The 14,454-nt window shown below is 39.1% G+C and overlaps 1 protein-coding gene across 9 annotated transcripts in view; it reads left to right on the plus strand.

Annotated features, from left to right (window-relative positions):
* Positions 1-14,454, plus strand: part of PDE1A (phosphodiesterase 1A) — a 395,792-nt gene that overhangs the window by 335,424 nt on the left and 45,914 nt on the right. For all 9 annotated transcript variants that reach the window (XM_061433627.1, XM_061433620.1, XM_061433591.1 and 6 more), the window contains 3 exons: positions 9,150-9,231; positions 11,290-11,410; positions 12,736-12,881. In XM_061433627.1, coding sequence (XP_061289611.1) covers positions 9,150-9,231; positions 11,290-11,410; positions 12,736-12,881 — 349 coding nt within the window. The remainder of the gene's footprint in view (positions 1-9,149; positions 9,232-11,289; positions 11,411-12,735; positions 12,882-14,454) is intronic.

Genomic DNA, 14,454 nt, shown 5'->3' on the forward strand with positions numbered 1-14,454 from the left:
CTTTAAATCAAAAGCTAGAAATGATTAAGCTTAATAGAATATATGCGTTAGTCACTCAGTCGTGTCTGACTCTTTGCAACCCCCGCGGACTATAGCCTGCCAGGCCCCATTGTCCATGGAATTCTCCAGGCAAGAATACTAGAGATTCCCTTCTCCAGGGGATCTTCCCAACCCAGGGATTGAACCCAGGTCTCCCATACTACAGGAAGATTCTTCACCATCTGAGCCATCTGGGAAGCCCAGCTTAATAGAAAAGGCACATCAGAAGCTGAGATGAGCTGAAAGCTGGGCCTCTTTTGCAGATTAGCCAAGTTGTGGATGCAAATAAAAAGTTCTTGAAGAAAATTAAAAGTGCTACTGCGGTGAACACATGAATGATGAGAAAGCAAAATAGTACTGATATGGAGATGCTATATTATTGATATGGAGAAAGTTTTAGTGGTCTAATTAGATCAAAAAAGCCACAACATTCCCTCAAGCCAAAGCCTAATCCAGAGTAAGGCTCTAACTCTCTTCAAATCTATGAAGCCTGAGAGGGGAGGAAGCTACAGAAGAAACGCTCGAAGCTAGCAGAGGCTGGTTCCTGAGGTTAAAGGAAAGAAGCCATCTCTGTAACATAAAAGTGTAAAGTGAAGCAGTAAGTGCTTCAAGATACCCAGAAAATCTAAGTAAGACAATCAGGAAGGTTGCTTCATTAAACAACAGATTTTCAATGTAAGGAAACAGCTTTCTATGGGAAGAAGATGACATCTAGGACTTTCATAGCTAAAGAGGAAGTACATGACTGGCTTCAAAGCTTCAAAGGCTGACTCACTTGTTAGGGGCTAATGCAATCGGTGACTTAAAGTTGAAGCCATGGCTCACTTACTGTTCTGAAAATCCGTAGGGCCCTTAGTGTTAGTCGCTCAGTCGTATCCGTCTCTTTGCAACCCCATGGACTGTAACCTGCCAGGCTCCTCCATCCATGAGATTTTCCAGGCAAGAATACTGGAGTGGGTAGTCATTTCCTTTTCCAGGGGATCTTCCCAACCTAGGTATCAAACCTGGGTCTCCCACATTGCAGGCAGACTCTTTACCATCTGAGCCACCAGGGAAGCCCTTAAGAATTATGCTAAGTTTGTCCTACCTGTACTCTATAAATGGAACAATAAAGCCTGAATGACAGCACATCTATTGACAATATGCTTTACTGAATATTTTAAGGCCATTGCTGAGACCCATTGCTCAGGAAAAGATTCCTTTTAAATTATTACTGTTTGTTGGCAATGCACCGGTTATCTGAGAGTTTTGATGGAGATGTACAAGATAATGTTGCTTTCATGCCTGTTAACACAACATCCATTCTGCAGCCATGGATCAAGGAATAATTTCCACTTTCAAGTCTTACTATGTAAGAATTATATTTCATAAAACTATATCTGCCATAGATAGTGATTCCTCTGATGGATCTGAGCAAAGCACTTGAAAACCTTCTGGAAATAATTCACTATTCCAGATGTCATTAAGAACATTTGTTATTCATATAAAAAGTCAAGATATTGATATTAACAGGAGCTTAATAAAAGTTGATTCTAACCCTCAGGGATGATTTGGAGGAGTTCAAGACTTCAGTGGAGGAAGTAACTGTAGATGTGGAAATAACAGGAAAGTTAGAATTAGATGTGAAGCCTGAAAATGTGACTGAATTGCTGCAATATCATAATAAGACTTTAATTCATGAGTTGCTTCTGAAGGATGAGCAAAAAAAGTGATTTCTTGATATGGAAACTATTCATGGCGAAGATGCTGTGAAAATTGTTGAAATGACAACAGAGGATTTAGAATATTATGTTAAGTTTATAATAGTTGATAAAGCAGTGGCAGAGTTTGAGAGGGTTGACTTCAATTTTGAAAGAATTCTGCTGTGGGTAAAATGCTGTCAAACACCACCACATGTTACAAAGATACGACTCATGAAAGGAAGAGTCAATTGATGTGCCACATTCATTGTGTTCTTATTTTAAGAAATGGCACAGCCACCCCCAACCTTTAGCAACTACCACCCTGATCAGTAAGCAGCCATCAGTACTCAAAACCCTCCACTAGCAAAAAGATTACAATTCACTGAAGACTCAGATGATGGCTAAAATTTCTATCAATAAAGTATTTTTAAATTAAGCTATGTATATTGCTTTTTTAGGCATAATGTAAGTACACAATTATTAGACTACATTAGACTACAGTATGATATAAACGTAACTTTTATATACACTAGGAAACAAAAAAAACTCGTAGCTCACTTTATTACAATGCTTGCTTTGCGCTAGGAAACATAAAAACTCATATAGCTCACTTTATTACAGTGCTTGCTTTATTTTGGTGGTCTGAAACCCAACCTAGAATATCTCCAAGGTACGTGTATTAGTTCTTTGTTATGCCTGTCAAAGAAGAAATTCCAACAACCCCCAAGGGAATTGCTATCAGGCCTGAGCACATCGGGCTACTTGAGTTTCCAAGTTGATGGAACCACTTTCTCAACCTCTACCTACAGGCTCATCTCCAAGAAAAGATGCATTGATTCAGGGGCATAACTAAGTTGTTGGCTAAATAATTGAGTTTAGTGGTCTCTGTTCTGCTCTATTCAGTCGCTAAGTCAAGTCCAACTCTTTGCAACCCCAGGGACTACAGCATGCCAGGCTTCCCTCTCCTCACTAGCTCCTAGAGTTTGATCAAATTCACATCCATTGAGTCTGTGATGCTATCTAACCATCTCATCCTCTGCTGCCCTCTTCTCCTCCAGCCCTTCATCCTTCCCAGCATTAGGGTCTTTTCCAATGAGTCAGCTCTTCACATCAGGAAGGCAAAATTTGGAGTTTCAGCATTAGTCCTTCCAATGAATATTTGGGACTGATTTCCTTTGGAAAGATTGGTTTGGTCTCCTTGCTGTCCAAGGGACTCTCAGGAGTGTTCTCCAGCACCATAACACAAAAGCATCAGTTCTTTGGTGCTCAGCCTTCTTTATGGTCCAATTCTACATCAGTACCTGTCTACTAGAAAAACCATAACTTTGACTATATAGACCTTTGCCAGTAAAGTGATATCTCTGTTTTTTTAAGATGCTGTCTAGGTTTGTGATAACTTTCTTTCCAAGGAGGAAGCATCTTTTAATTTCATGGCTCCAATCACTGTTTGCAATAATTTTGGAGCCCAAGAAAATAAAATCTGTCACTATTTCCACTTTTCCCCCTTCTATTTGCCATGAAGTGATGGGACCAGATGCTATAATCTTAGTTTTTTGAATGTTGAGTTTTAAGCCAGCTTTTTCACTCTCCTCTTTCACCCTTATCAGGAGGTTCTTTAATTCCTCTTCATTTTCTGCCGTTAGGGTGGTATAATATGAATATCTGAGGTCATTGATATTTATCCCAGAAATCTTGATTCCAGCTTGTGATTCATTCAGCTTGGCATTTTGCATGATATGCTCTGCACACCTAGGGCTTCCCAGGTAGCACAGGGGTAAAGAATCTGCCTGTCAATGCAAGAGATGCTGGTTCAGTCCCTGAGTCAGAAAGATCCCCCGGGGGAGGGCATGGAAACCCACTCCAGTACTCCTGCTGGAAAATTCCATGGACAGAGGAATCTGGCAGGCTACAGTCCATAGCGTCACAAAACGTCGGACATGACTGATCACTTACATATACACTCTGCAGTAAGTTAAATATACAAGGTGACAACATACAGCCTTGGTGTACTCCTTTCCCAATTTTGAGCCTCTCCGTTGTTCCATGTCGAGTTCTAACTGTTGCTTCTTGGTCTACATACAGGTTTCTCAGGAAGCAAGTAAGGTGGACTCATATTCCCACCGCTTTAAGACTATTTCACAGTTGTGATCCACACAGTCAAAGACTTTAGTGTAGCAAATGAAGCAGAAGTAGATTTTTTTCTGGAATTCACCTGCCTTCACCATGATCCGACGAATGTTGGCAGTTCGAACTCAGTTCTTCTGCCTTTTCTAAACCCAGCTTGTACATCTGGAAGTCCTCAGTTCATGTACTGCAAAAGCCTAGCTTGAATGATTTTGCGCGTAACCTTGCTAGCATGTGAAACGAATGCGACTGTGCAGTAGTTTGAACATCCTTCAGCATTGCCCTTCTTTGGGACTGGAATGAAAACTGACTTTTTCCAGCCTTTTGGCCATTGCTGATATTTCCAAATTTGCTGATATATTGAGTGCAACACTTTAAGAGCATTATCTTTTAGGATTTTAATGGCCTAGGGACCTAAAATTTTGCATCAGTCACTTGTCTGATTCAAGGCATCAGAATATACATGTATTCAGTAAGTTTTTTTATTTTTAAAAGTATTTTTTGGCCTTCTATGGTTAGCATCCTCAAATGAAAGCACAACCTCCAGAAATACATAAATCAGTTGACTTAACACAGTGTCTATTGCTTTTGACCCTGGATTCACTTTAATGAAAAGTTAATGTTCCCTATTCAGGGACAGAATAAGAAAATTGTTAAGTTTGTCAAACTCATCTTCAGGGATCCTGACTCTCTCTTTACGTATCTTTCTCTTTCCCTTAGGAGTCTCCCTTGTCTTCTAGGGTTCCTGGTTCCCTCAGAGTCTGGCTGCAGGGCCCCCTACCAATCTTGTGCTTATGGCCTTTATTCACCCTAAAGAATAAATAACACTTTGAAATATTTATAAATAAATAATTAACTCACCTTAGCATTCAATGTGCTTAGCAGTGGAAGTTTAATATTCTAAATCAATTGTGCAGTACAAGAAGCAAGTATAATATAAAATCTCCTACTTCATCTGTAGGAAGATCAACCCTGCATACGTTTGTCAAATGCCTAAGTCCCGTATGAAAATTTTAGCATCCAGCATTTTATGAAATTTAGTTCATGGAAAATAAATCATCACAATGCTTTTTTAAGGCCCAAATGATCATTTTCAGGTCAAGGAATTTAAATGGTATAAATCTACATCTTTTAAAATATCACCAACACTTTAATAAAAGCAATTAATCATCTTTGTATATGTCAATTAGGAATTTACAGTATAACATTTCCCATGAAGCGTATAAGTAGCTTTATTTCTATTTTAATAATAGTAATGTTGTTTTGGAGAAGGAAATGGCAACCCACTCCGGTGTTCTTGCCTGGAGAATCCCAGGGACGGGGAAGCCTGGTGGGCTGCTGTCTGTGGGGTCGCACAGAGTCAGACACGACTGAAGTGACTTAGCAGTAGCAATGTCGTTTTATTTAACAAGCTATTAATGATATTATTCTTTTACTTTATTCTCAACATGTTAAAATAAAATTCATAAGAGTCTTTCAATCAAGCCCTCATACAGATTGTCTTATTGCTATTTGTAGTCCCAAAGTCTCCCTTTCATTCAGGTTTGAAGCATAAGCCTCATCTTTAACTTATCCCAAGCCACCCCATGCTGCCTACAAATTAATGTTTCAGAAACAGAATTCCTGTTACGTTAATTCCATCTAGGAAATAGAAAGGGAAAGCCAATGCCCCAGTCCATTAGAAGTAAATTAAGTGCTAATCCTTTCTCTTGCAGTTTAACATCATCCAAGATATGCATCAGTTCAGTTCAGTTCAGTCGCCTAGTCATGTCCGACTCTTTGCGACCCCATGAACCACAGCAGCCAGGCCTCCCTGTCCATCACCAACTCCCGGAGTTCACCCAAACTCATGTCCACCGAGTCGGTGATGCCATCCAACCATCTCATCCTCTGTCGTCCCTTTCACCTCCTGCCCTCAATCTTTCCCAACATCAGGGTCTTTTCCAATGAGTCAGCTCTTTGCATCAGGTGGCCAAAATATTGGAGTTTCAAGCTTCAGCATCAGTCCTTCCAATGAACACCCAGGACTGATCTCCTTTAGGATGGACTGATTGGATCTCCTTGCAGTCCATGGGACTCTCAAGAGTCTTCTCCAACACCACAGTTCAAAACCATCAATTCTTCAGCTCTCAGCTTTCTTTATAGTCCAACTCTTGCATCCATACATGATCACTGGAAAAACCATAGCCTTGACTAGACAGACCTTTGTTGGCAAAGTAATGTCTCTGCTTTTTAATATGCTGTCTAGGTTGGTCATAACTTTCCTTCCAAGGAGTAACCGTATTTTAATTTCATGGCTGCAATCTCCATCTGCAATGATTTTGGAGCCAAGAAAAATAAAGTCTGACACTGTTTCCACCGTTTCCCCATCTATTTGCCATGAAGTGATGGGACCAGATGCCATGATCTTAGTTTTCTGAATGTTGAGCTTTAAGCCAACTTTTCTTTTTTTTTATTTTATTTTATTATTATTTTTTTAAGCCAACTTTTCACTCTCCTCTTTCACTTTCATCAAGAGGCGCTTTAGTTCTTCTTTGTTTTCTGCCATAAAGGTGGTGTCATCTGCATATCTGAGGTTATTGATATTTCTTCTGACAATCTTGATTCCAGCTTGTGCTTCTTGCAGCCCAGCGTTTCTCATGATGTACTCTGCATATAAGTTAAATAAGCAGGGTGACAATATACAGCCTTGATGTACTCCTTTTCCTATTTGGAACCAGTCTGTTGTTCCATGTCCAGTTCTAACTGTTGCTTCCTGACCTGCATATGCATCACACACCACACATACCTCTAATTTGCAGGTGCTTTTGCTATTATGAACTATGATTTTTATTGTTGTTGTTCAGTTGCTGAGTCATGTCCAACTCTTTGTGACCCCATGACTGCAGCACCCAGGTTCCCTTGCCCTCCAGTATCTTAATGAAGTTTCCTTAAATTCATGACCATTGAATCAGTGATGCTATCTAACCATCTCTGATTTTTATTAGTTAATATTACTGACTACTGACTATATATTAGGTAGTGTCCTTAAACTTGATATAAATTATCTTAGACAACCTCAGGATAACTCTATTAGATGAAGTTTGCTGGGAGAGGTCACAGAAATTCTTTCTCTATTTTCTGTAAGTTGTGACATAGTGAAACATTCCTGTTTGTAGCTGCTTGGCATACTAATTCTTTGGTGACCATATCTAGATCTTCCCAAGCAAGTCTGATTTCAAACTTTCTGCCCCTCATAATCAGAGGCATGGTTCAGAGGAATTGCAGCAGAAAATATATCAGTAAAAACTTTAAAGCCACATATTGACATACTGTAAAGATCATGATGAAAAGATGTTAGAGAAAGCAGACAAAGGAAACTGAAGTTCTCAGACAGGTGTTGCCTTGTAACATGGGCTCTGCCACTAAATGCAGGCCACTCCCTTTTGTCCCCTGATCTTAGGACTAGATCATATGTCCTAACAGTGGTCTTATGGGGCTTCCCTGGTGGCTCAGATGATAAAGAATCCACCTGCAGTGTCAGAGACCCAGGTTCAATCCTTGGGTCGGGAAGATCTCCTGGAGGAGGGCATGGCAACCCACTCCAGTATTCTTGACTGGAGAATTCCATCTGTCCTCTCCCCTCTTCAAGAGGATACTCTTGAAGTATCCTCTCTCTACTTAGAAATCTCCTTGAATGCAAAGAGCCAGTGTTTGATAAACCTTATCATAATTAATGGCTTCCCAGGTGGCACTAGTGGTAAAGTATCCACCTGCCAAAGCAGGAGACACAAGAAATGCAGGTTCTGTCCCTGGTTGGGAAGATCTCCTGGAAGAGGAAATAGCAACCCACTCCAGTATTCTTACCTGGAAAATGTCAAGGCCAGAGAAGCTGGGCAGGCTACTGTCCATGGGGTCATGAAGAGTCTGACATAACTAAGCAACTGAGCATGCGGTCATACTATCATAGTAAAAAAGTTTTGCCCATAGTAGCCACCTTTAAATCTATTATCTCTCGTGATATTTAGCCCAAACAAAAATGGAGTTCTTCAATATTTGTGCTCAATTAATTTACAATTGATAAGATCACATAGTAAAAAATCATTGATATTTCAATTTTCTCTGATAAGACTACATTAAAATAAGATTTATGCAAACAGTAGCTCAGTTCAGATGTGCTGGAGAAGGGATAGGCTACCCACTCCAGTATTCTGGGGCTTCCCTTGTGGCTCAGCTGGTAAAGAATCTGCCTGCAATGTAGGAGACCTGGGTTCGATCCCTGGGTTTTGAAAATCCCCTGGAGAAGGGAGAGGCTACCCACTACAGTATTCTGGCCTGGAGAATTTCATAGACAGTATAGTCCATGGGGTCACAAAGAGTCAGACACGACTGATCGATTTTTACTCACATGCAAACAAAATGCAAGAATATTGAATATGTTCCTCATTACTTGCTGTGGGAGTTTTAGTAAAACTTGGTTTATAGGTAGAAAGATCTTTCAAAATGCTCATACACTTTAAAAAAAAAGTGTTTATTTATTTGACTGTACTGGGTCTTAGTTGCAGCATATGAGTTCTTAGATGCTATATTGGGATCCAGTTCCCTGAGCAGGAATCAAACTCAGGACCTCTGCTTTGGGAGTGTGGTGCCTTAGCCACTAGACCACCAAGCTGCTGCTGCTTAGTCGCTTTAGTCACGCCCTACTCTGTGCGACCCTGTGGACTGCAGCCTGCCAGGCTCCTCTGTCCATGGGATTCTCTAGGCAAGAGTACTAGAGTGGGTTTTCATGCCCGGCTCCAGGGGATCTTCCTGACCCAGGGATCGAACCTGGGTCTTGCATATTGCAGGCGGATTCTTTACTGCTGAGCCAAGGAGGTCCCTCTTTAGTTTAAAAAGCAGTCCAATCATGAATTATTGATACTGAAGATCTGCTGATGTTATTTGGCATTGGGGGGAAAAAGCAGAAAATTCATGAGCTGGATTGTCAAATGCCAAATAACACACCAAGATGACTAGTTTATGGTGACTTTAGAAAATTCCAAAGAACAAAGGTTTATCTCTCTAGAATACCAATGTAGAATCTTCAGGTGCTGAAAATGTTCATGTTATTTTACTTCTGCAATGTGTGCCTTATACAACACATCCCCAAAAGGACACCAACTCAGTAAAGTTATATGAACTTGAATAACAGCTTTTGGTTTTATAATAAATACACAAAGCCAATTAAGAAATAAAATATGCAACTTTTTAAGGCTTTTTATCTAAGCTGCTCTTATCTTAGTTTCTCCATACCAAGTCTATACTAATGGGCGTTTCTTTCTGTAGGGAGATAAAGAAGCTGAATTAGGGCTTCCATTTTCCCCGCTTTGCGATCGGAAGTCAACGATGGTGGCCCAGTCCCAAATAGGTAATACTGACAACTGGTGGTCGTGGAGAGCGAGTGTGAGCCTGTTAGTTTTCAAATGGATACACAATGTTGTTCACTCATGAAAATCCACTCCATATGCATGATAAATTTAATCTTTAGACTGATCTATATGGGGGTGAATGGTAAGAATTTTGAAACGTTCTCACAAAATGAATCAACAGAGCACGGTTAGTAAATAATTGTTATTCTTTTTGTAATCCTTTTATAAAAATACAGAGCTTTCTTCTCTTTCTGTGCAAGAGACAGCATTTTTTGTTGTTTTGTTGCTGATTATTTTCTGTAATTTAATTCTTTATATATGGAATAATCCAATGAAAATATTAATGTATCCGTTCTGTTATCACTAAATTTGAATAATATGCCTAATGTACTAGCTCATAGTCTTTTGGGAAAAAAAATTCTTAGGATATGAATATGTTAGGGAAACCAACAACAGGAAATTTGTAAAATGATATTGCTCCCAACCTTATTTTTTCTTTTCATTTGTGTTTATGTTGGGAACTTCAAATCCAGCCCATGATTAAAACGTATTATTGCTATTGTTAATATATGAAAATGGTATTCCCTGGGCCAGCACCTTCGTTTCTGGCATATATGACCAATAAATGAAAGACTCACTGCCTTACTGCTGTAGTTGGTCCTGCACCACCTCCTCCAAAGTGGTGATCACCTGTCAGAAAGCTTCTTGCTCTCACCGTTCCCCCTTCCTACCCGTGTTCCAATAGCTGTTTTCCTAGCTGCCATAACACAGGTGCCTCTCATCATTTACAAGGTGTGAACATGGCAGGTTAAGGGCCTCTGTGGGCAGACTGAGAAAAATTAAGTTTCTGAGGCTTGTTGCTGTCCTGTAATTGCTGCCATGTTAGTAAAGGTGACTCATTTGACAGTGTCTAGATCCCAAGCATTTAAAACCATAGCCAAAACTTGAAAGAACACCCTGGTGGTCAATTAACATCGACTTAACTTGGAGTCATCAATTAAAACACAAAACTACTGAGGTTTTTTGAATTAAAAATGTACCTTAATATACACTATGGTGAATCCAATTATTTGAAATGGGAATTACTTTATCCAAGTTTCTGATGAATAGGATATTTTTTAAATGGAGATATTCCCCAGGACACTGTCATTTAAAAAGCATCCCCAGTGTTCTCTTATATTCAGATGATGGTCTGTTGCTTCGTTATGTTTAAGGCAACAAACATTTGATTTCCAGCACCACACTTCTCCTGGGCCCTCGGGTGTTGAATGTACACAGAGCTTGTCTTCTTCTCCACCTAAACCCAGGTAGTAAATGCTCCCTGGAGGACCACGCCCCATTCTCTGTGTGTCATTTTCTAGTTTGATGACTACTATAAATGTGAAAGTCTTTATGCAGTCCTGACAACTCAAAGTGGTGGGATTAACGCTGTCTCCCAGAGATGTTACTGTTCCCTGACAGATTTAACAGAATACACCCACGCTCTGTGAACTAACATTTTATATCCTGAGAATAATAAACAGCTATATGAAATATTATCTCACTGACAGAAAGCTCTGACTGATATAGTATGAGAAAAAAAAAAAAAAGTGGTTGCCTTTCTGTGGCTTGAAAAAACATTTCAACTATTTAGTTTCTTTGGAGTTTGGATATTATTTCTTGTTAGTCAATAACAAAATTCAACAAACAAGTGAAGATTTTGTAGAAAGGAGAGTGATCCCTCTCATTAACAGCGAAAAACAAATAGACTCTGGTTAGTCTGAAATTATTGTTAACAATAATATGAGGCTGAATATTAACAGGAAACGGTACACTTGAGCTAGCAAGTTTAAATTGTATCCCATTTTCACTGCTTGAGAGAGGATTTTGTAGAGCAGTTAAACTTTCCTAAAGATTGTGTTATTGGATTAAAATTAATTGCAAGGGGTAAACTAAGCCAACATTGTAGTTGAAAATTGCTATCAGGAGCATTAGAGACTGAATTATTACTAATTTAGAATTTAGGAAATTATAACACTTGACTTTATTGATATTTATTTATGTTTTTGCTTTTGTAGGTTTCATTGATTTCATAGTAGAACCAACATTTTCTCTTCTGACAGACTCAACAGAGAAAATTATTATTCCTCTTATAGAGGAAGACTCGAAAACCAAAACTCCTTCCTATGGAGCAAGCAGGTTTGATTGTTTTCCTTTTGTGTGTCTTTTCTCTTTTACTTATAATTATCTTTATTATTCCTTACATTAAGCAGGAAATTCTTAGAAGAATTACTAGGTAGTATTGCCACCTAATGGCTCTATAATATATTGCATCTGCCTTTGAAATTAGGAACTTGATGTTCCTAATCAAGAAAAAATATCCAAGTTTAATACTAAGGAGTATTACAGAATCGTATTCAGTACTCAGGAGAATAAATATTATTTTAATTTTTATTGAAATGTATGAGTTATATCCTGGATATATTAACATATCCAATCATGGTAAGCAGTTGGGAGAGGGGAATTGTGTTGTACAGCCCACTTGTATATCTAGAAAGATGCCTACTTCAAAGTTAGCCTTTTAGATGACATGAATACAATTGATCTGGATAATGTGTAATAGTAAAGTCCATTTATATACAATTTAAAACATTTCAATCTAGATTTTTTTTATTGGTAAATGTGTTAAAGGATATTATTTAAAACGTCCAGTTGCAGAAAAATTATGCTAAATTCTTGCCCATATGAACATATGCTGCTGCTGCTGCATCACTTCAGTCGTGTCCGACTCTGTGCGACCCCATGGACTGCAGCCTACCAGGCTTCTCCATCCATGGGATTCTCCAGGCAGGAACACTGGAGTGGGTTGCCATTTCCTTCTCCAATGCATGAAAGTGGAAAGTGAAAGTGAAGTCGCTCAGTCGTGTCTGACTCTTAGCGACCCCATGGACTGCAGCCTACCAGGCTCCTCAATCCATGGGATTTTCCAGGCAACAGTACTGGAGTGGGGAGCCATTGCCTTCTCCCATATAAACACATAGCTGTTCCTAATAACATACCAACAGGGTCCTTAAATGTTGCCCTAGTGAAGAAACAGAGGGGATGTTCTACCTGAGAAAGATCCAGGTTAGCCTGGCGATCAAATGATGGAAGGAGGGGCAGGGATGGTTATCTGACTCCAGAGACACCTGGTGTCTCTTTTGTGATGTTCACCAGTGGCCTCACGACTAAGTCAGCTTGTCTCAAGATTCTGCTCCTCTCTTTAGGCCTCACCCACTGCCATCCCCACCCCATAACACATGCTATGGGATTATGACCTGCTGCTCTGGCCCTGTCCACGAGGGGAGGAAGGTGAGCAGCACTGGGCCTAAGCTGCTGCCTTTCCTGCTTCTCCAGCTGGTTTTGTAAAGTGTTTCAGGCTTTGCTTCCTCGTCTCATATTCTGCCCTTGGCATTTTCTGGTTTCTTTGGTGTTACTATTAGCTCAGTAATCTATATGTTATCTCACGTTGCTGATTCCTTTAGACGATCAAATATGAAAGGCACCACCAATGATGGAACCTACTCCCCCGACTACTCCCTTGCCAGCGTGGACCTGAAGAGCTTCAAAAACAGCCTGGTGGACATCATCCAGCAGAACAAAGAGAGGTGGAAAGAGTTAGCTGCTCAAGGTACAGTTTATGAGGCCTTCCTCCATCCCTCCCTGTCCTAATGCCTCCTCTGAGATGCTGGATTGTGTTTCTCCCTAGATTTCCTCTTTTACAAAATATGAAAGCTCTTAGAGGTATTTATAATTTGGCTATTCATAAGAAAATTGGTTTGACTGTTAAATATAAAGAAATTCTGCTCTGTGTGTGCCATGTAGGCTACAGAGGTATTGACGTGGGTGACAGTAAAGTGGATGTGAAGGAAGGCTGGGACAATGAAAGGGTAACAAAGTTTTACATGGCATAGCATCCTCCTGTCCATTTCTAGACGTGCTTTTGATCCTGTGTTTCAGCTTTCCAAATAGATTTTGTGTTGCACTAGGAAAGCAAGACTTTGTGTCAGAGATTTTTTTTTTTTTTTTTCAGTTTTACTAAGTTATTTCTTTGGCTGACAGTTTCACTCATGAGTTGGAAAGGTCATTTGTAATCTGCTACTGAAGAAATATGTCCCTGGCATATCATAGGTGCTTTAAAGTTATTTATTGAATGTGTTTTTGAATCAAAGAGTGAATGAATAAACTTCGCTTTGAATCTGTTTATTCAGAAGGGAAAACAAATGAACATATTCTCAGAAATAGGAGACAGGAGGGAAACAAGATTTCTGAAACGCCTCCTATGTACCAGGCATTTTACATGTATTATCCTATTTCCTTTTACAACTGTCTTTTGAAGTGGAAAATATTACACTCATTTTACAGTCTGGAGATAGAAGATCATACAGCTTCTAAGTGCTAGAGTCAAAACTGATTCTCTACCCAAGGTTTTTCCCACTGCATGCTATTATACTGTCCCATATCTTTCAAGAAAGTATGAAATATTTGAGTTGAATATGAGTTAAAATAATATGAGTTGAAATATTTATATTCATATAAAATAATGAGTTGAAATATCTATATTCAACAAATCCAATAATTCAATTGACCAAAATGCACTCTTCTCTAAGAAAGTTTTAACTAAAATAAACAGTGAACCCCAAACATCAATCCATCACTTAGAATCTATTTGTAATAAAGGAAGCTCTGTGTCAGAATTGGATTAAGTACTACAATTGCTCTCTTTCTAATAAACTTTATTGTGTTGCACACAGAGGTAAATTTTAGATTTGCATGAAGTTCTCAACTTACATTTCTGACATTGAGTAATAATAACTCAGTCCTGCAGGTATAAAATGTAGAACCAAGATTTGAACATAGGAAGTCTGGCTTTAAGCAAATTAAAATCATAGAGCATTTTAATAATATAATTTCCAAGGGTACTTATGTAGAGCATTCGTTTGAATAAAGAAACTTACGTTGAATTTTATTTATAAAATTACATACTTGGTTTCTATTTCCAATGCAATGGTAAACTAGATAAACTTAAAGAAATATGGTGAAAAACAACTAGCAATGCTGGATGAAATATTGCTGAAAAGAAATTGGCACCCGTGGTGAAAGTCAAAGTGTTAGTTGTATCTGACTCTGCGAACCCATGGACTGTAGCCCACCAGGCACCTCTGTCCATGGGATTCTCCAGGCAAGAATACTGGAATGGGTAG

The sequence above is a fragment of the Bos javanicus genome, chromosome 2, assembly GCF_032452875.1.
Source record: "Bos javanicus breed banteng chromosome 2, ARS-OSU_banteng_1.0, whole genome shotgun sequence".
NCBI lineage: Eukaryota > Metazoa > Chordata > Mammalia > Artiodactyla > Bovidae > Bos > Bos javanicus.